The sequence below is a fragment of the Chinchilla lanigera genome, unplaced genomic scaffold (genome assembly GCF_000276665.1).
Source record: "Chinchilla lanigera isolate Chin_1 unplaced genomic scaffold, ChiLan1.0 scaffold00049, whole genome shotgun sequence".
Lineage (NCBI taxonomy): Eukaryota > Metazoa > Chordata > Mammalia > Rodentia > Chinchillidae > Chinchilla > Chinchilla lanigera.
In genome coordinates, this window is record NW_004955450.1 from 4822125 (window position 1) to 4842083 (window position 19959).

Genomic DNA, 19959 nt, shown 5'->3' on the forward strand with positions numbered 1-19959 from the left:
GCCCCGGCCCGCGCCTGGGCTTCAGCACCGCGGACAGCGGCGTCGGCGCGAGCGGGCTGAACCCGGGGGCCGCGGTGCCCATGAAGGACCACGACGCCATCAAGCTCTTCGTGGGGCAGATCCCGCGGGGCTTGGACGAGCAGGACCTCAAGCCGCTCTTCGAGGAGTTCGGCCGCATCTACGAGCTGACGGTGCTGAAGGACCGGCTCACCGGCCTCCACAAAGGTGCGCGGGGTCAGCCCAGCCCGGCCCGGCCCGGCCCGGTCCGCCACCAGCCCGTGCCCTGCCCCCCGCGGCCCCGTCCCCTCCTCCCCCAGGAGCCCCAGCCCGGAATCCTCTCCGGATGTCACTCGGTCTCCTAACACGTTCTTCGCGCTCACCTCCCAAGCCCTACCCCACCTCTCACCGCCCGGCAGTCACGCCTTTCAGGCGCACCGCGCAATTCTTCCCATCGCACGGCCCAGATCCCGCAGTGTGGAAACTTCTCCCTCCTCCTAGCTCTCCCACACCCCCAGCTCCCGAACCTGGAGCCGCGTGTTCCCGAACCCGCCACCTGGTGCCGCCCCACCCAGGCCCAACTACTCACACCACTCCTCCAGGTCTCCCGCTCCGGCCAATCCCCAGAGCCTTCGCCTGACTCCCAGACTGCCAACCTGAAACCCCCCGGACCCGAACTCTCCCTTCCTCCGAACCCAGACCTGTCGAGCAGAAAGTGCAATTCGCCTCGCAGGAGGTTCTCAGTTCCAGATGGCCCCGCCTGTCCGACAGTTACCCCTTCCGCCGCCGTCCCTGTGCCAGAATCCCAGCGCTCTCTTTCTGATTTGAGACCAGACCCCCAAGCTCAGCTGGGAGCTCCAGCCACCCCGGGCCTCTTCATCTTTGGGTTCCCCTTAGTTGAATCCTCTCTTCTAATCCCATTTCCTGCACCCTTTGGTTCCTCACAACAGCCCCCTGCTTTCCTTCCCTTGAGAGCCCTCTCAGGGTGGGTCCAGCTTGAGGAGGAAGTGGGGGCAATCATCTCCCTGCCCTTTCTAGAAACACACGGACACCACCGTCTGTCCAGCCACACCCCTTTCTTCCTGAACAGAGGGAGGAGGCTTGTTTACAGGCAGAAAACTCTGCCCTGGCTGAGCTGAAGTATCAGGAGAGTCACATGTCAGGCGTGGGCAGGGGAAGGGGAAATAATTTTCTGGGAAACGTCCTCACCTCTCCGCACTGCATCGTATTGTGGTTTCAGGTTCTTGGTGGGGAAGGGGCACCAACTGCCTTTCATGATCCTGTTGTCGTAGAAGTGGGCCAGGAGTAATAACTAAAACCAGATTCCTAAGGGGTGAGAGCTGGGATCAAGCGCCCACCTCTTTTCAGCTAGGAGACCTAGTCTCCCTCGGGAGACTAATGTAAGGGCTTCAGGTCAATTCCCATAGAAGGGCTGGAACCATCTGGGTAGGGGTGGAATATGTTGGGTAGGCCATGGAAGGACAAGATCGATTCCACCATGCAAGTGCTTATAATGCTCCTCAACTTCCTACAGTATCTGTCCATCCACCTATAGTAACATTTTATTTTCTAGACATTGATTTCACCAAGTAAATACAAACCTAATCTTTATAGGCTATCTGTACAATAAAGGAAGTATATAGAATACCTTTAATTCCTTTTCTTCTCACTCAAACACTATGAGGGGCTCTGAACTGTTCCCTTACCTGCTCTTTCTCTCCCCTAGTTAGCTCTAATTCCCCCTCCACTTCTTTTGTCTCTCGAGCCATGTGTCTCTGTATTTCTGTCCTTCCCTTCTTCCACCTTGTACTCCACGCAGTCCACATAGACTTCTATAGGTAGGAGTTGGGCTCCTGCGCCTTTCAGACAGGCCCTGTGCCCGGTTCTGATGTCCGATGACTGGTTTGGTGGCAGAAGACAGGATAGTGATGTAAATGGAATCAGGCATTAAGGGATCCATTTCCATTCCATCTTGCACCTCTCCGAGACAAGTACCATCTTGAAAGATGATCATGGAGGGTCTCTGAGTCAACATTGTCCCCACCCTATCCCCAGCAATGGTGACATCTTGAAGCTAGAGTGACTCATGTTCCTTTTGATGGCTGGCCACCAAGGGCAGAAGCAACCATAGCGCTTTCAGAACAGCCCAGCCTTGGAGTTAGAAATTTCCACTGCCACTCTGTGGGCTTCAGGTTCTCTTTTGATATGATACGAGTCTGATAAGGGTTCTGTGAGGCTCCCCTAGTTCAATGAATGGCAGGTATCCCCCCCATCTTCAGGAGACAACCCTAATAGAAGACATCAAAAAAATTATTTCCATTTGCTTTTCTAGCCTGCTGAGGTCTAAGTGGAAAATTGCACCAAGCTCCTAATGGTTTCCGACATCTACTTTCTCCTCCTTCGGTCCTACACTCAAAAGGCTTTTTTAAAAAACATAGATCTTATCATGTCACAAGCCCACTTAAAACCCTCTGGTGGCTCTCCATTGCTTTCAGGAAAAAGTTTAAAATCAGATTGAGGCCTGTAATTCCTGCCTACATCACTAGCCACTCCACCCACTGGCCTCCAACCACTCTAGCCTTCTATTTCCCAGAACACTCTTTTTTTTTTTTTTTTTTTTTTTTTTTTTGCAGAACTGGTTATTGAACCTAGGGCCTTTACACTGAGCTACACCCCTAGACCTTTTTATTCTTTTGTTTTGAGACAGAGTCTCACTAAGTTGCGAAGTAGGCTGGGCTCTAAAGTGTGATCTTCCTGCCTCAGCCTCCTACAGTGTTGGGGTTACAGATGTGCACCCCACTCCTGGCCCCAAAATAACTGAATTCTTGACTCAGTCTTCATGCACATTCTTCCCTCTACCTGAAACAATCACAATCCTTTTGCTACCTGGTTCTACAGGACTTCAAATTCTTGTTCTTCAAAATGTTCCTTTGAGCTATTCCTCCTTTGAGCTATTCCTCATCCCTCTGGACTCAGCTAGATGCCCCCCATGATTTCTCTAATTCTCCTGAGGGCAGGGAATGTGTTAATCTTTTTGCCTTTCTAACCTCAAACCTATCATAATGCCCCCTAATAACTATTTTCTGAATGAATAGGTGGTCAGTGAGCCTTGGAAAGGAAGAAATCCCAGCCCCAGGCTTCTTAGGGAGCTCCAGTTTCTGAGGCTGAACAAAGAGGAGGGGGTTGCTGATCTTTTGGTTCAACCCAGACTCCTTTCCTGCCCACTGTGTGGGTCCTGTTAAGGGAATCAGACTTGGGACACAAGAGCCCTTTGAGAGGCCCTATCTTGAAGCCCTGAGACAGAGGGCAGATCAAGCTCCATGAGTAGGACTGGGGGTCCCTGGAAGCTCCCACCTCCCTTCCCATCCCCCTGTGTCAAACTTAAAAGAGGGAGGTGTTGGAGGGGGCTGTGAGGTCCTGGCCTTGGGCCTCTCATCTAAAACTGAGTTGGAAAAGAACCAAGGCCGATTCTGGAAGGCTCCATGATCCAAAAAGGAAGGGGAGTCTGGGTTGAAGATGAAAGCAAAGCCGCTTAAGGAGGTTTAACCCTGGCAGGACTTACATCTGCAGTGAGGAGGGGACTGTGAGCACGCACCTGTGTGTGGGCATGCGTGGTCACTGGGCATTGGGCCAGGAGCACAGGAAAAGGAACCAAAGCATGGGGCACAGGTCTCCAGGCACGAGAAGACCTTCCCTGCGGAAAAAGCAGGAGGCAGAGAACCAGTGTTCTGGCTTAAAGGAGAGTGGACTTGTGTTTGCCAGCTTGGGGGAGGGGTTTTTCCAAGAGGGGTACTTGGGGTTCGGGAAAGTCCCTGAGCCAGCCCCTTCCTCCTCAGGCTGTGCCTTCCTCACCTACTGCGCCCGGGACTCTGCTCTCAAGGCCCAGAGTGCACTGCATGAGCAGAAGACCCTGCCAGGGGTAAGTCACCAGGGCTGGGGGGTGGGAGTCCCACCAAGCTGGGGACAGTGCCCTGTGCGCATGCAAGAGCCGCAGGTGGGGCTGGGTCGGGGCGGAGAATAGGAGCAGCATCACTTCCTAGGCGAGCACGTACTGTGTCCTGAACAGCTGCAGTTTCTACAAAACTCAGTCTCCGGCTCAAAGAAATGGGCTCAAGATCCAAGGGCTAAGCATTTCCTCCTATCTTTTAGGAGAGGGAAACATTTTGTGGTCTGGGCTAAAATTTGTTCACCTTGGCTAAAAGCACGGCTCCAGGTGTAAGCATGTGTGTAGTTACTGTTGTGAGCATGCGTGTAGTTACATGGGGTGGGCGGCTCTGCCGGGCTGGTATCCTGTTTTCTCTAGTCCTGTGGTCTTGGATGGCACTTCGTTTTGGCCCCCTTCCTCTAATACTTTTGGAGGGCAGATGCCTTTACTCACCAAGACTGTCTTTGCTCTACACTTCAACACTTAGCTCGAGTTTGGTGAGATCCTAAGGCAGCAGAACTTGTAAGCATACATGACACAGGGTCTGTTCTTGGTTGATGAATAATTACTGGACAAAAGGCTAAGTGGGCCTTCTAGACAAAGTCACAGATGAAAGTCACTAAATGAGAGCAAGCCACACTGCACAGCGTTTTCTCTTCTCCCAAGTGTGGTGTGTCTAGGACAAGAGCTCTCTTCAAATGTCATGGGCAGGCCAAATCCAGGACTGTATCCGCTCTAGGCCTCCACTTGAAGAGGGTCACTAGCTTATCAAAGCGAGAACAGCAAGTGGAAGCAAATACTCAAACCATCCTGGGATGGTACTGGAAGGAACTGGGGAGATGTTACCAGAGAATCCAGGCTCTAAGTGGGGCTTAGATAGAAAGGCATCGTAACATAACCATTAAGAATACCGTTTTTTAAGCTGGACATGGTAGTGCACGCCTATCATCCCACACTCAGGAGGCTGAGGAAGGAGGATCTCCATGAGTTCAAGGCCAGCCTGGGCTACACAGTGAGTTCAAGGCCAGCCCGAACTACATAACAGGACCAAAAAAAAAAGTGGGTTTCAAGTTTTCCAGATGTACATTTGAATCTCAGCTCTGGCATTTACCAGTTCAGTGTCTCCGAAACATGACTCAGACTCTTGCTCTTCAGATTACCCATCTATGAAGAGTGGGCTGTACTCACTGCTAGCTCTCTCGGCTGTAGTGAGGCAAGGTGCAGTGTAAGGAAGTCACCGCTCTGAGTTGGAGCTGTCCAGCAATGGAACAAGCTTTGTAAGAGTGACCAAGTGTCGTGGGGTGTCATAGCCTAGAACCATTGTAGTCACTGAAGCAGCTTGAACCTCACTCTTGGAGACTCAGGGCCAAGTAGCCCCAGTTTCCAACCATCGTCCGTCCTCTGTACGCAAACTATGAAGTCGGAGGGACCCGGCTGTAGACTCATGCCTGCTGCTTCCAGGTCTGTGACCTCGGGCAAGTCCTACCTCTAAGCCTAGGTTTCTCCACCTGTACGACTGCACTCACAGTTATGCTGGTTGAAAGAGTCAAGCCATGTAAAGTGCTTAGCACAGTTCTTGGGAGAAGGAACTCCCCGAGGGTCAGCTGGTGGTAGTAGCAGCAGTAGTACCAGGGACAGTAGTTGAAGTCATCATTCTTCTCATCATGGGAGCAAACGAATTGTGCCGCTAGTACTGGGATGCCGTGAGACGAGCCATGACACCCGTGCGGGAAACAGCTCAGTAAAGGGCGGAAGCAGAAGGAACAGGTGGGTGTGAGCGCGGCAGGGCTGGCGGGACCCTGGGAAGCAGCGGCTGAAGGGGAACTGAACGCCACCAGAGGAACTTGGACTTCATCCTGAAAGCCAGTGGGAGAAACTGCAAAACATTAAGGTGAACTTCAAGGGGACGAAAACTTCCCAACGAGCCCAGGGCTCTACTAGATGAGGGCTCCCTGGAGGACTCTACAGCCTGAGTACCCCTGAACAAAGGGCTGAGAAGACCTAGAGAGCTGGGAGAATTACCGGGGAGAAAAACAAAAGAATAATAACTAACAACAATCTGGGCTGGGGCTATAGCTCAGTGGCATAAGTGCCTGCCTGGCAAGCACAAGGTCCTGAGTTTGATTCCTGGTACAAAAAACAAAACAAAACAAACAAGCAACTAACAACAAAGGGGGGCCAATGACCATAGGACTTGCCACGTTCTTCTGTGTTTGGTCTTTTGGGATAGAGTCTCACCATATAGTTCAAGCTGGCCTTTAACTCACTATGAGCCTGGTGGGCAATCCTCCTGCCTCAGCCTCTCAAGGGCTGGGATTACAGGTGTGCACAAGCACAATCAGCTATTTTTCATATTCTACATCATTAGATCTTTTATGAGGAAGGTATTGTTTTGGTATCTCCATTTGAGTCCTAAAAGTCAAGTGATGTGTCCAAGGTTGCAGATCGACTGATAAGAAGGTCTGGGCTTTGGGCCCAGTTGGTTCGGCTCCAGAACTCATTCACTTAACTACCGTGCTGTCACCTGAGCCAACACGATGGCAGACAGGGCTCTGAGGTGCTGGGGACGATGGTGACTGGGGATGTCTACCCTTTCCCATCCAGCCATCTGCAGACCTCAACGTGGCCTGGCTTCCTCTGCTACGCCAGCATTGGCTTTATTCACTCTCCCCAGCTTAACAAAGTGAAAATTAATATTTAATTATTCCCCTGAATGAAAATCAATAGCTGTGTTGGCCAGCCCCAGCCATGTCTGTGCCATCCATCTTTCTCCCCAGCCGGCTGGCCAGGGGCAGCAGCAACTTGGAGAGGAACAGGCGTCCAGTTCCCGGTAGGCGCAGGGTCCCGGGAACCGCTGCCACCTGCTGGAGGAGCAGGGGTAGGACAGGGCATCATCGGGGGCTCCTGGTGCAATATGGCAGGCCTGTCACTGCGGGGCTAGAAAATGCTAGGTCAGCGGGGCCTGGTGGTGCAGGCCTGTAATCCCAGCACTTGGGAGGCTGAGGCAGGAGGATCGTTGGGAGTTCGAGACCAGCCTGGGCTACAAAATGAGTTCAAGGCCAGCCTGAACTGCAGAGCGAGACCCTGTCTCAAAAAAAGACAAAACAAAAACAAAACAAAAAAAAAAAAAAAAGAAAAAGAAAAAGAAAAAGCTAGGTCAACCCCCAGAGAAAACCTGGGCCTTTGGGAGTGGGGGTGGGTATTTAACAGAATTGCCTAGATGAACTCTCGTCTTTCTCTTTTTTATTTATTTTTTTGTGGTATTAGGGATTGAACCCAGGGCCTTCACACTAAGCTACATCTCCAGCCCTTTTTTGTTTTCTATTTTGAGACAGGGTCTTGCTAAGTCACCAAGTTGCCTACACTGGGCTTGAACCTGTGGTTCTGCCTCAGCCTCCCGGAGTGCTGGGTTTACAGGCATGTGCCATCACACCCAGCCTGAGACCTCTTCCCATCTTCCCTCCACTTGCCTGCTGTCAATTGCTGTCATTTATCAAAATCTGGCTTCCAGTCTGACATGCTGGCTCACACCTGTAATCCCAGCACCCTGGGAGGCTGAGACAGGAGGATCACTAGTTCAAGCCCAGCCTGGGTAACTTGGTGACTTAGTAAGACCCTGTCTCAAAACAAAATTAGGCTTCCTGCTCCATCCTATGTGGTTCCTGTCTCCCGCAGCCTCTTCCCCATGAAGCTGGAGCTACTTCTTCTAGCCTCATTTTTTTGTTTGTTGTTTGAGACAGGATATGTAGCCCAGATTGGCCTCGAACTCATGGTTGGGCTCCTGCCTCAGACTCCCAAGTGCTGGGATTAGGGGCCTGCACACCATGTGGAGCCAGCCTCACTTTTTTATTTGTTCATTCATTTTGGGGGGCAGAGTCTTGGTATGTAGCCCAGGCTGGCCTTGAACTCATGGTGATCCTCCTGCCTCAGTCTCCCCAGTGCTGGGATTACAGGTGTGCACCACTATGGCCAGCTTGAAGTCTCACTTTAGGCTCCAGCACCAACCTGAAAGGAGTGAAGCCAATTTCAGCTCCAGTTTCTGAGGGAGGGAAACCCCTTATTTGTCTGTCTCCCTGCCCAGGAGCCCCCTTCATGGGAGACCCTCTTCAAACACTGAAGGAGGCAGATGCCGCTGAACAAGGAAGGGCATTTGCTTCCACCAAATAGCTTGGACAGAGAGCGAATGGAAGCCAAAATTCAGAGCTGTGTCAGCCCAGAGGAAGGGACGCACTTTGTCCTCATCTAGCCCCCGGGGTTGGGAGGGCCTTTGTGTCACTCACAGAAGTCGCTCCCAGCGCTGCCACCCGCTCAGGGTGAGAGTGAGCCTCTGGCCTCGGGGAGCAACCAGGCCAGAGATCACTCAGCCCACAAGACTGGGGCTCACCCTGGGCGGGTCAAAGAGGCGTCAGAGTGAAGGAGGTGCTTGGCAGAGGAGCTGCTGGGCGGAATAAGGACTATGTTTTGTGAACACGAAAAGCCAAAGGCCAGTTCTGAGAGGAGGGGGATCATAGGAGAGCAGCGGGAAGACGCCCCAGACTACAGGCGCTGCGCATGCGTGGAGAGAGCACCGCGTGTGTTGGGCGCCCATGCAGGAAAGCTGTTTTAAGCAGGGAAAGGTAAGGGGCTGCTTGTAAAAGATCTCTCTGAGCCAGGCGTGGTGGCACACGCCTGTAATCCCAGCACTCGGGAGGCTGAGGCAGGAGGATCACTGCAAGTTCAAGACCAGCCTGGGCTACAAAATGAGCTCAAGGCCAGCCTGAACTGCATAGTGAGACCTTGTCTCAGAAAGCAAGAAAAAAAGAAAAAATAAAAGTATCTCTGGCCACGCTGTGAAGGTAGAGTGGAAGAGGGAGCAGCACTAGAGACAGGATGGCCCTGCAGGACAGTGTCCCTGGAGTCTGGTAAATCAGAGTGTGCGCTGGCCGGGAGCTGGGGACGGGGAAGGTGTGGGAAGCAGAGGTGGACTTAGGACAGCCACAGAGATTCTGCATAGTGAGGGAGTGAGGTAGAACGAAATGCTGAAAATGATGAAATTTGCTTTTATTGTTTGTTGAGACAGGATCTCGCTATGTAGCCCAGGCAGGCTTTGAGCTCACAGCGATTATCCTGCCTCAGCCTCCCAAGTGCTGGGATTACAGGTGTGCGCCACCACATTCTGCTCAGAATTTGCATTTTTTCTACCCCACTGTTCCCTGACTCTCACACCCCTCTCCCGGGCTCACCCATGGTCCCTGCTGTGGGTGGGAGGAGCAGAGGGAAGGAGCTCCAAGGAGAGGAACAGCAATGCCCAGCCCAGGCAGGAATGTTAGGCAACTCAAGCCCAGAGCTGCAGTGGGTCTTGCTTCCCGCTCTGCTTACAGGCTCGGAAGGACTGGGGTCTTGGGCATGTCTGTGCCACCTTCAACCTTCCCTCTCCTTTGTGTGGCATAGGTTGTTTTCAGCGGGGATCTGACATTCTCCGCCTTGATTTCCCCTCCGAAGTCCTGAAGCAGACACAGGGGATTCTGATTGCCTTGCCCCACTCCCAGCTCTCTCTCCTGGTCCTGGCAGGAGCAAGGGGGCACCGTCTCATGTGGGCAGCTCTCTTTCAGCCAGATGTAGCCCCCAAATCTCAGGTGCCCTGTGGAGGCAGAGGCGCAGAGCCCTGGGGAGCACTCTTCTCCCCAGCTCTACTCGTCCTCTTGGTCGCTTCTCTCCTCCCTGGACCCCCAAACTCCCAAACCTCCGAGTTCCTCAACTCCTCAGCCATAAGCCCAAGCACCAGCCGACACTACCTCCTTTCCCTCGGCCCCTAACTTAAACGAAATCCAGTTAACTCTTCCCGAACATTGCTTCAATCAGCCCAGCTCCTTCTACCCTGATCCCAGTCGCCCCAGCTCTTACCTTGCCTGATCTTCTTGCCTTGAGTCGCTCCCTTTACAATCCTTTCTGAGACCAAAACTGACTACAAATCATGAGACTAAACTGACTACATTCTCCCCCTGCCTGAAGTGCTGCCTGATCCCCGCTGCCTTCAAAACACGCCAGGGTCGGAATTCCTCCCTGCGCTTTCCCAGCACGCCCCGCTGCTGTTCAGTGCCACAGCCTTCTGCCGAATCAGGACAAAAACCACACACCGAGAAATGAACGAGCTATCTGGTGCCCCCTCTGAGGTGACGCCGGTGTCTTCTTCACCCCAACCCTGAGAGGTGGGGTCATGAGTCCTCCTTTCCCAGATGGGGATACTGAGGCTCAGAGACCAGAGAGAAGTTCCCAGGGTTATAGCCAGGATTTGCTTATTTATTTAGGTTTTCTGAGGCAGGGTTTTGCTATGTGGTTCAGGCTGGCCTTAACTCACCATGTAGCCCAGGCTGGCCTTGAACTCCCGGCGATCCTCCTGCTTCAGCCTCATGAATGCTGGGATGACAGGTGTGCCCCAGCACATGTGGCACTGTGGCCAAGACTGAAGTCCACATCAAATTGAGAAGCAATTTGTTCTACCCTGGCAACCTCCTGTCCATGCCCAACCATCATTTTTTTTTTTTTTTTTTTTGGTCTTCTTGAGACAGCGTCTCTCTGTGTAGTTTAGGCTGGCCTTGAGCTCACTTTGTAGCCCAGGCTGGTCTCGAACTCGAAATGCCTCCTGCCTCAGCCTCCCGAGTGCTGGGATTACAAGGGTGTGCCACCATGCCCGGCTCAGGCCCAGCCATCTGAGTGCTCAGCTGCTAGCCTTTGCTCTCCCAGTATCTCCATGTGACTGTGGTCACATGAGGCCCAGGGCACACACTGCTCCCTTGTGAAGCTTTTCCAACATCACCCTCTCCCGCTGAAGTTTGCCTTACCCCTAGCTCTCCACCTCAGCTGCCCTGGTCCCTCTGCATGTCATTATTTGTTTTCATGTTTTAAGAATGAAGTTGAGCCAGGTGTGGTGGTGTACACCTGTAATCCCAGCACTCAGGAGGCTGAGGCAGGAGGATCAGTGTGAGTCCGAGACCAGCCTGAGCTACAAAGTGAGCTCAAGGCCAGCCTGAACTGCATAGCAAGACGCTGTCTCAAAAAAAGACAAAAAAAAAAACAAAAACAAAAACAAAAAAAAACCAGATACTGTATACCACTCAATTGCTGGAATACCTAGCAAGACCCTCTCTCAAAACAAAATGAAAGGAAACAAAACAAAACAAAACAAAATGAAGAATGGAGCTGAGCAGCACAATGCAAAAATCATGGATGTCACTCTCAGACAGACCTAGGGGACCTGTGTCTGTCCCTTGTCTCTCCTTCAGCAGCTCCACCACTTCCTCACCATGGGACCTTACACATGTGATGTATCCTCCCTCGGCCTCAGCTTTCTCTTCTGTAATGTAGAAGAACATACAGCCCAACATTGAAAGGACTTGGGGACAGTGTACACAAAAGTGCCCTATGGACAGACTGGCACATGGTGTGTCCGTGGGAAATGGTGACATTATCTTCCCCTCTTGAGCCTTCAAGGACAGTGACTGCGTCTAGGCAAGCGCTGTCTCCCCTGCAGGGCCACCCTGGGGCTCCTCATGGAAACACCAGTGGCCTCCATCTCTGTGCAGCGGTTGGGAGTTCACCCTCCAGCCTCTGGCACCCGGACCCTACCAAGTCCGCCACCTGATGCCCACTGTCCCTGGAAGGGTGGGAGGTGAGGACAGGGCGTTGTCCAGAGCATCAGTGAGCACCATCTCCCGGGAAACCTGGCTGGGAGGCAGCTGCCATGGAAACTGCTGCTGTCACATGCACTGGGCTCTCCAGGCCCCAGAGAGAGCATCTCAGGATCTATTTAAGAATTAATAAAATAATGATGGTCTTGCTCACCCTCGCTGCCTGCACCCCAGGCTGCTGCCCTCTCCCTTCTTCCCCGTGAAGACTTCTCTGTCCTGCTGCACCGCTTCCTGATCCTACATCTCGTTTCCTTCCATCGCCACTACCATTCTCTCGCCTTGCCCCATCCTTGTGTGTCTCTTACTTTTTCTCATTTCTTCCTTCCTGTGTTTCCTTGTCTTTCCCGTGTCTCTGCTGCCTGTAGCTCTGTCCCTTGGTCTCTCCTTCACTATCACAGGTGGCCATACCCCGGGATGGTCCTGTCCTCCTGGTCCCTGGTCCAGGCCAGTCCGGCTCACCCTGTCCTGCTCACCCTCCTTGCCTGGCTTGATCTGTCATCCCCTTTAGACAGCTCCCTGAGTCCTGTTGGCGTCTCGGCCCCCACCCACCGCCTGGCACACTGGCACACCGCTAGAGGGTGGGTGTGTCAGAGCCCTGGATGGGAAGGGGTCTGTGCTGCTTCAGGCTTCGCCTGCTTTCCTTTCCTTGTTTTTATTTTTTAAAAAGTCCTCCCCACCCCTCCCACCCCCCAAATTTGATCCGAAGGAAATTGCTCAACTGTGACTGCCAGGGCGTTACCATAGTTACCGGGTAGCACTTGTGGCTATGGTAACAGGAAGCTGCCTGTTGTCTCGGCAACGAGCACATTGGTAGGGGATGGCGTGGCCCCTGATTGGTGCAGAAGCAGTGCATTTCCTGAGGGGAGGGGGTCAGATCATCACCTTCTCAGGCCAGATGGGCATCAGTAACCCTTCCTCCGTGAACAGGGAGGCCGCTCTTCCTGCCTCCCGGCACTCAGCTCTCTGCCCCCCCACCAATAATTCCTCACATCCTACGCACCCGGCTCTTGGCACTTTACCAAGACCTTTTGCGTCCCCATTACCTCATGTGATCCCCACAACACCCATGAGAGGAAGGTGAGATGGGGTTCAATCATGAATTCACTTAGGGTGGTTGGGGGATGGGGCTGTGGGGGGGTCTCTTAGCATCACCCAGGAGCTCTTCAAAGCATACAGTCCCACCAACCTAAGAGTCTCATATGGTTCCCTGGGGATTCTTAACCATCTCTGGTCATCGGACCCTTGAATTAAAAGATGTAACTGGTTGGAGGGCGGGGAAGCCACGCTGGGAGAAGCCCACGCTGGGCTTCCGGGTTTACAGTTTGGGGGCCCAGGGGGCCCAGGTTCAGGAGAAAGATGAGCTTGGGATTGGGTGTGATGAGTGGAAGGTGCCAAGGCCTTTGTGGCCAGGATGTCCAGCAAGCAGCTGCGAACGAGGCTGTGAGGCTCAGGAGGGAATGTGGGCCGGGGCGCGGGGCTCTGAGTCATGCCTGTGTGGACAGAGCGGCCGTGGGTGTGGGTGAGGCCATCCCGGAAGAATGAGGAGAGCGGATGAGCAAGGGCCGAGGCTGGGGCCCGAGACAGCGCCAGCACCCTCTGAGGAAGGGGCCCGGGGAGGGGCCGGAGAGGGTGAGTGCGGAGCCTGTGATGTCACAGGGGCTTGGGAATGGTTTCTCCCTGTGATGAATTGCACCTGGGAGAGAGTAGCTTATTTCAGCTCAGACAACACGGAATGCTAGAGTTGGGGTAGACAGCACCACATCTGATTTCATCTAAATGACACACAGCGTAAGTCTCTAGTTTTACATTTAAAACATAAATGTGCAGTATCAGTTGCACCCTCTCACCCACCTCCTCTCCCTCAAAGCTGTAAGTAAGGTTCGGGAGCCAGAGAGAGACAGACCTCTTCAGCCATCTCCTTCCACCCTGGGCTTGCCTGGAGCAGCCTGCCCCTCGTCCCTGCAGGTTTCTGCCTTTCTAAATGCCTGGGTTTAAGGAAGGGGTCTTGGAAAACATCTGTGGTCCCAGGGGGAATGCTGGAGGACAGAATCCAAAGGGGCCAGGGCTCAGCTGCTGAAGAGTCCAGGGGCAGTGAAACCTGGGTCCCAGGACCAAGCGGGCCTGCTGAACGCATGTGTTGGTCCAATGTCTTTCAGATGAATCGTCCGATCCAAGTGAAGCCGGCTGCCAGTGAGGGCCGAGGAGGTAACGTTCCTGTCTGACCAACCTCAGGCGTCCCCATGTAGGGGATGGCGGGCATATTTCTGGAGTCAGTCCTACCTGTGGCTTCTTAACAGACCCTTCCTGGCTGGGGGAGACAAGGGGGGCCCCAGAGTTCCTCAGTCTCAGAAGCATCTCAGCCAGCCCCAGCTCAGGCTGCAGTGGGGTGAGGTCTGGGGAACTCAGTTTTGTTTTTTTTTTTTTTTTTTGGTTTTTCTCTGGTACCGGGAACTGAACTCACGACCTTGCGCTTGCCAGGCAGGCGCTTTGCCGCTGAGCTAAATCCCCAGGCCCGAGGTCTGGGGAACTCAGACCCAAGACAGGAAGGGCAGAAGCAGATGCTGGGGTCAGAGGGAGGGAGTGCTCCCACCTTACCCCTGAAGAGTGCTCGTTCCTGCTTTGCTAGGTAGAACTGAACGGGTGTGCTTGAAGAATCAGGCTGGAGTTACTCTTCTTTCCCAGATTCTCCTGATTGCAGAGAACCGTTCCACTTTGGATTGAGGCCACTCATTCCGGCGCTGTCACTGCCTGCTTAATCATGGTGAAAGATGGGACTGGGACAATAGGCTTTGCAAGACACAGGAAGGAACTAGATTCTCCGATGAGAAGCCTAGAAAGTCTGCGAGAGTTTCTTCAGATGCACTCTTTTGCGGTAGAGAGACTACTGCTCTTTAAAAACAGGAGTGATAAAAGCTTTCTAACAGCGTGCTAGACTCTGGCTAGCTTCCATTCTAGAAAGGTGGTGCGGGCTTCTTGTGTAGTTCTCGATGTCTTTCTTGCCCTTGGACCCTGTATTATTTCAGGGCGCCTGTCCGTAGCTTTCCTTGATGTCTGTTGACTCTCTCTTTGTTTGTTTCAATTTTTTTTGTTTGTGTTTTTTTTTTTTTTTTTGTATTTTTGAGACAGTGTCTCGCTATGCAGTTCAGGCTGGCCTTGAGCTCACTGTGTAGCCCAGGCTGGTCTCAAACTCACAACGATCCTCCTGCCTCAGCCTCCCGAGTGCTGGGATTACAGGTGTGTACCACCACGCCCGGCTGTTGACTCTCTCTTGAGTAAGACTCAAATTTCATGTTCATTGTCCACATTGTGCCGTGGTACCTTCGTGGAGTTCAGTTCTCCAGTAAATACTTCTGGCTTTTGTGGTACTATTGTGGAGTTCTATACTTCCAGGGCTTCATGGCACCATTATGGAGTTTGTTCTCCAGTAAGAACTCTACTTCCTGAATCCTTGCAGATTCTCTAACTTTGAGCTCTGATTTCTCATCTCTAGTTAAGGTGTTATCACCCCCACTTTGTCCTGGAGAGATGTTTCCAAGTTTCCTCCCCTTTCCCCATACATGCCCTCCTTTTCCGCTTCATTCTTTCCAGGCAGTTTTCAAGATGTGCCGGGATGCACATAAACCCGCTTGATCACAGATCCCAAGAATTTCCACTCCTTGGGAAGCTCTATTAGGCACCAGGGCCATTGTTGGCCATGTTCTAAGCCCTGCTCACAAACATGAGGAGGCCCCACAGATTGTCACCTAAGACACTCAAGTGAGCTGCGAAGCAGACTTGCGGAGTTGTTTTCAACCATCCAGCCATCTCTGAGGCTGTGAAAGGACGTGGACAGTTCAGGGTCACAATGCAGTGTGACCAGTGCTTCTCAAGGGCAAGTCTGGGGTGGGGGCATGGTGAGGGTGTACACAAGAGCTACCCAACCCACTCTGCCACGCTGGGAGGTCAGGATGCGCTCTCAGAGGTAGCGATATTTAAGGAGTGATCTCAAGGATGACAGGAAGTAGTCAGAGAAAGGAAGAGAGAGGGAGCGTGCATTTCAGGCAGAGGAAAGAGCAGCTCCCGAGGCCCCAGAGCTAAGCACACACAGTACGCCTCAGAGTCCTGATCAGGAGCTGGACCCAGTGTGGCCTCTGCGTATCACATCGGCCCTGGGGAAGCTGAGCGTGGGGGGCCTCTCACTGCTAGAGCTGCTTGCGCTTGGCCTTGTGCCGTCAGCCTGAGTGTTAGCATTTTTCCGTCCTTTCTGTACAAGTTTCCCAGGTGCCACCTCACTGACAAATTCTGCCTTCATGGCATCCCAGCTCGCATTCAGAGCAGCTCAAGAAGGGACGCAGGGCTGGGAATTTAGCTCAGCGGCACAGCACCTGCCCGGCAATCATGAGGTTGCGAGTTCGATTCCCGGTACCAAAAAAAAAAAAAAAGAAGGGAGGCTGAGCAAACCTAGCTGAAAGAGGGCTGCCCGGCTGCCAGACTCCCGGCCTTAGAAGTGACAGGTCACACAGCTATTTCTTGCCAAGAGATGGCTGCCGAGCAGTGTGCACGCTGAAAGCATCCGTGAGTCACCCGTGCAGACCCACACGTCCGGGTCGCTTAGCTCCTCCCTGCTCCTGCTCGGGACACGCAAGGCACATGGATCGGGTCTTGTAGGATGGTCCAGCCTTTATCATTTGTAACATTTTATGATTAGCGGACCAGTCATATAGTCTTGTTTCTAATCAAATGTGTTCCCTACCCTATTGTAGCTATCACACGGCTCTTCTAAAATGAGTTCGGTTCTGCTGAATTTTAACACAACTTACAGTTGAGGAGCTCAACTTTTAAAAATACAATTGAATTTTTGCTTTTGAAATGCAACAAATGGCCAGGCATTGTGGCGCGTGGCTGTAATCCCAGCACTCAGGAGGCTGAGGCAGGAGGATTGTTGTAAGTTCGAGACCAACCTAGGCTACAAAGTGAGCTCAAGGCCATCTTGAGCTGCATATCGAGACCCTGTCTCAAAAAAAAAAAAAAAAAAAGCAACAAATGAGCCGAGCATGGTGGTGCATATCTGTAATCCTAATATTCAAGAGGCTGAGGCAGGAAAATCACCATGAGTCTGATGCCAACCTGGGTTACATAGTGAGGACCTGTCTCAAACCACACATTCCACCATTTACTTCTAAAAAGGATAATTATATAATTCCTATAAAACAGGGATCACCAGCCAGGTATGGTGGTGCATACCTGTGATCCCAGCACTTGGGAGACTGAGGCAGAAGGATTCCTGCAAATTCAAGGTCAGCCTGGGCTACGTAGTGAGTTCAAGGGTGATCTGAACTATATGGTAATGCTTTGTCTTAAAAAGAAAAAAGAAACCAGGGATTACCAACTTAAATAGCTTAGGAACCCAGGAAATTAACCTTAAATGAAACTATCATGACTTAATAAAATATTATAGTTTAATTTTATAAAATCTTGGCAACTAATTCCACATTTTTTTAAAAAGACTAGCACTGTGAGAGCTTAACCAAACCTATCAAATTTGCTTCTTTAGAGCTGGGTGTGGTGGTGCAGGTCTATAATCCCAGCACTTGGAAGGCTGAGGCAGGAGGATCCCTGTGAGTTTGAGGCCAGCCTGGACTACAAAGTGAGTTCAAGGCCAGCCTGAACTGCATAGTGAGACCCTGTCTCAAAAAGACAAAGAAAAAGAGACAAACTTGCTTCTTTGGCCCAAAGTCTGCTCTTTTTCCCCATATACCATAAAGAGGTATTCTGTCTTGCACACAGGAGCTTTTTGACAAAAATAGTTACTTTATGTTCTGTCTCTCAAATTTTGATTCCAATGCAGAAGAATGCTAGTATTCTTAATTTTAATCAATAAGCAGGAGGTTTGTGGTAGAAATGACTAATGTCCATAGTATATGTTCTATTATTTCTAGTTGTTTTTTATTTGTTTGCTTGCTTTGGTTTTTTGTTTTGTTTTGTTTTTGGTACTGGGAATCAAACTCAGGACGTTGCACTTGCCAGGCAGGTGCTGTACCACTGAGTTATATCCCCGTCCCATTTGTTTTGTTTTTGAGCCAGGATCTCACTATGTAGTTCAGGCTGGGCTTGAAATCACTATGTTACCCAAGTTGGCCTCATACTCTAAGCAATACTCCTGCCTCAGCCTCCTGCATGCAGGAATTACACATGTGTGCCTCTCACCCAGCATCTGCCTATATTTTACAGCATGGGGTAGTTACACATCCTCCAACACTATTGGCCTTCATTTCTACTTTAAAGTTTCATAGTGTCAAAAACTTTATCTTCAGCATTTGGGTACATTTGAAGGTGAACTTTAAATATTTGCCTAAACTGGAGATGGTGGTGTGCCTCTATAGTCCCAGCTATTTGGGAGGCTGAAGCAGGAGGATCACTTGGACTCATGAGTGTGAGGCCAGCCTGGGCAACATAGCAACACCTCCTCTCGAAAGAAAGAGAGAGAAAGAAAGGGAAAAATAGAAGTGGGGGAAGAACTTAGATAAAAACCCAAGGTTCATGTATTTCAAAATGTTAACCTTGGGGTGGCTGAGATCAGAGGTGCAGTGACCCAGATTCCTCAGACAATGTTAACTAAATAAGTCTATTTTATTTGCTGTTTGCCATGGGGACTGCAATTGATTTTTCTCAACTAACACTATCTCTAATTTGGAAACACTAATGAAAGTTAAATACTAAGTACAGTCCTATAGGAAAAGTATTTTTTATTCACAAGGCAAAAAATCTTAAAAATCACTGAACTCCTATACTTTTTCTTCTCTTTCAAATCTCATAACATAGAATCAATACATCCATAGATCACAATGGTGATTATCCTCATTGTTGTACTTCCCAGCTTGGCTGTATTTTTTATGCAGTAAACTTTTATTTTGTTAGGGTTTGGTTTTTTTTGTTTTTTTTTTTTTTTACTTTTTAAGACAGGGTCTCGCTATGCAGTTCAGGCTGGCCTTGAGCTCGTAATGATCCTCCTGCCTCAGCCTCCCAAGTGCTGGGATTACAGGCATACACCACCATGCCTGGCATCCAGTTTTTTTTTAAATTTTTTTTTTACTAAAAGTATTTATGTGTCTAAGATCCCTGAGATGTAGAATAGGTTAAGTAATCAATCTATAAACTCTTTCCATGTGAGTTTTTTGTTTTGTTCTTTATCCTTCAAATTTAAACATTCTTAGAGGAGTGTGTGTGAGAGTGTGTGTGTGTGTGTGTGTGTGTGTTACTGTGGGATTGATCCCAGAACCTTTGCACTGAGCTACATCTCTAGCCCTTTTTAAAATGTTTTATTATTTTTGTTTTGTTTTGAAATAGGTCTCACTATATAGTTCAGGCTGGCCTTGAACTCACTATGTACCCTAGGTTGATCTCAAACTGGGGGCAATTTTCCTGCCTCAGTCTCCTGAGTGCTGGTGACACAGGAAAATAAAAACTCCCAACCTGAACAATATCTAGGACAAGTTTATGTTCTCTAAAATTGAAGAATGAATTTTACAAACAACAGAGATTAAGAGCAGAATATATTTATTGAGGGAAAGAAAGCTTTTGCCCAAGAGAGGGACAGAAGGGGGGCCTGAGTGGGTTGCCCCTGACTCTGTCTTTTCTAGGGTATTTATAGAGCAAAACCACGAGGTGAGGTGGATCCAAGGTAGGGGGAAAATGGACAAAACTATGGTCAGTCAATAAGAATTGTTCAGGTAAAACTGATCAAATCGGGATCAAATGGCGAAGTGAGTCACGAGTCACACGTAGCAAGGGGACATGAATACAGAGCAGGGGCTTTTCCTGTAAGGGGTTGGGTCAGTGACTCAAGGTGATCACTACCTATTTAGAATATCAATCCCTAATGTTTACACCTAGGAAGGTATGTAGGTACATTTGTTTAGTACTTTGTCTTGAGGTCTGGCCCACAGGTATGTTATCTTGTCTTTTATGTTGGCTTCTTCCAGGGTCTGGCCCTGTCTCACTGCCTATAATATTTCTATCTAACTCAGCTGCCTATAACATTGGGATTACAGGTGTACACCACTATGCCTGGCAAAAAAACCTTTATTTTGAGACGGGATCTTGCTAAGTCATTGAGTTGCCTAGGCTGGGCTTGAATTTGCAGTCTTCCTGCCTCAGCCTTTCAGAATGCGGGGATTACAGGTGTGTGCCTACGCGTTTAAAATACACTTCTGAGGCATCTCTTTTTTTAATCTTTTTTTTTTTTTTTTTTTTTTTTTTTTTTTTTTTGAACCGAACTCATGACCTTGCGCTTGCCTTGCAGTCTTCCTGCCTCAGCCTTTCAGAATGCGGGGATTACAGGTGTGTGCCTACGCGTTTAAAATACACTTCTGAGGCATCTCTTTTTTTAAT

At 50.6% G+C, this 19959-nt stretch overlaps 1 protein-coding gene across 5 annotated transcripts in view; it reads left to right on the forward strand.

Moving 5' to 3' along the window:
• The window catches only part of Celf6 (CUGBP, Elav-like family member 6), a gene marked incomplete at its 5' end in the record, with an annotated part of 31448 nt that continues 11489 nt past the window's right edge, over nucleotides 1-19959 (forward strand). For all 5 annotated transcript variants that reach the window (XM_005393608.2, XM_013518822.1, XM_005393609.2 and 2 more), the window contains 3 exon segments: nucleotides 1-225; nucleotides 3834-3916; nucleotides 13746-13794. In XM_005393608.2, coding sequence (XP_005393665.2) covers nucleotides 1-225; nucleotides 3834-3916; nucleotides 13746-13794 — 357 coding nt within the window.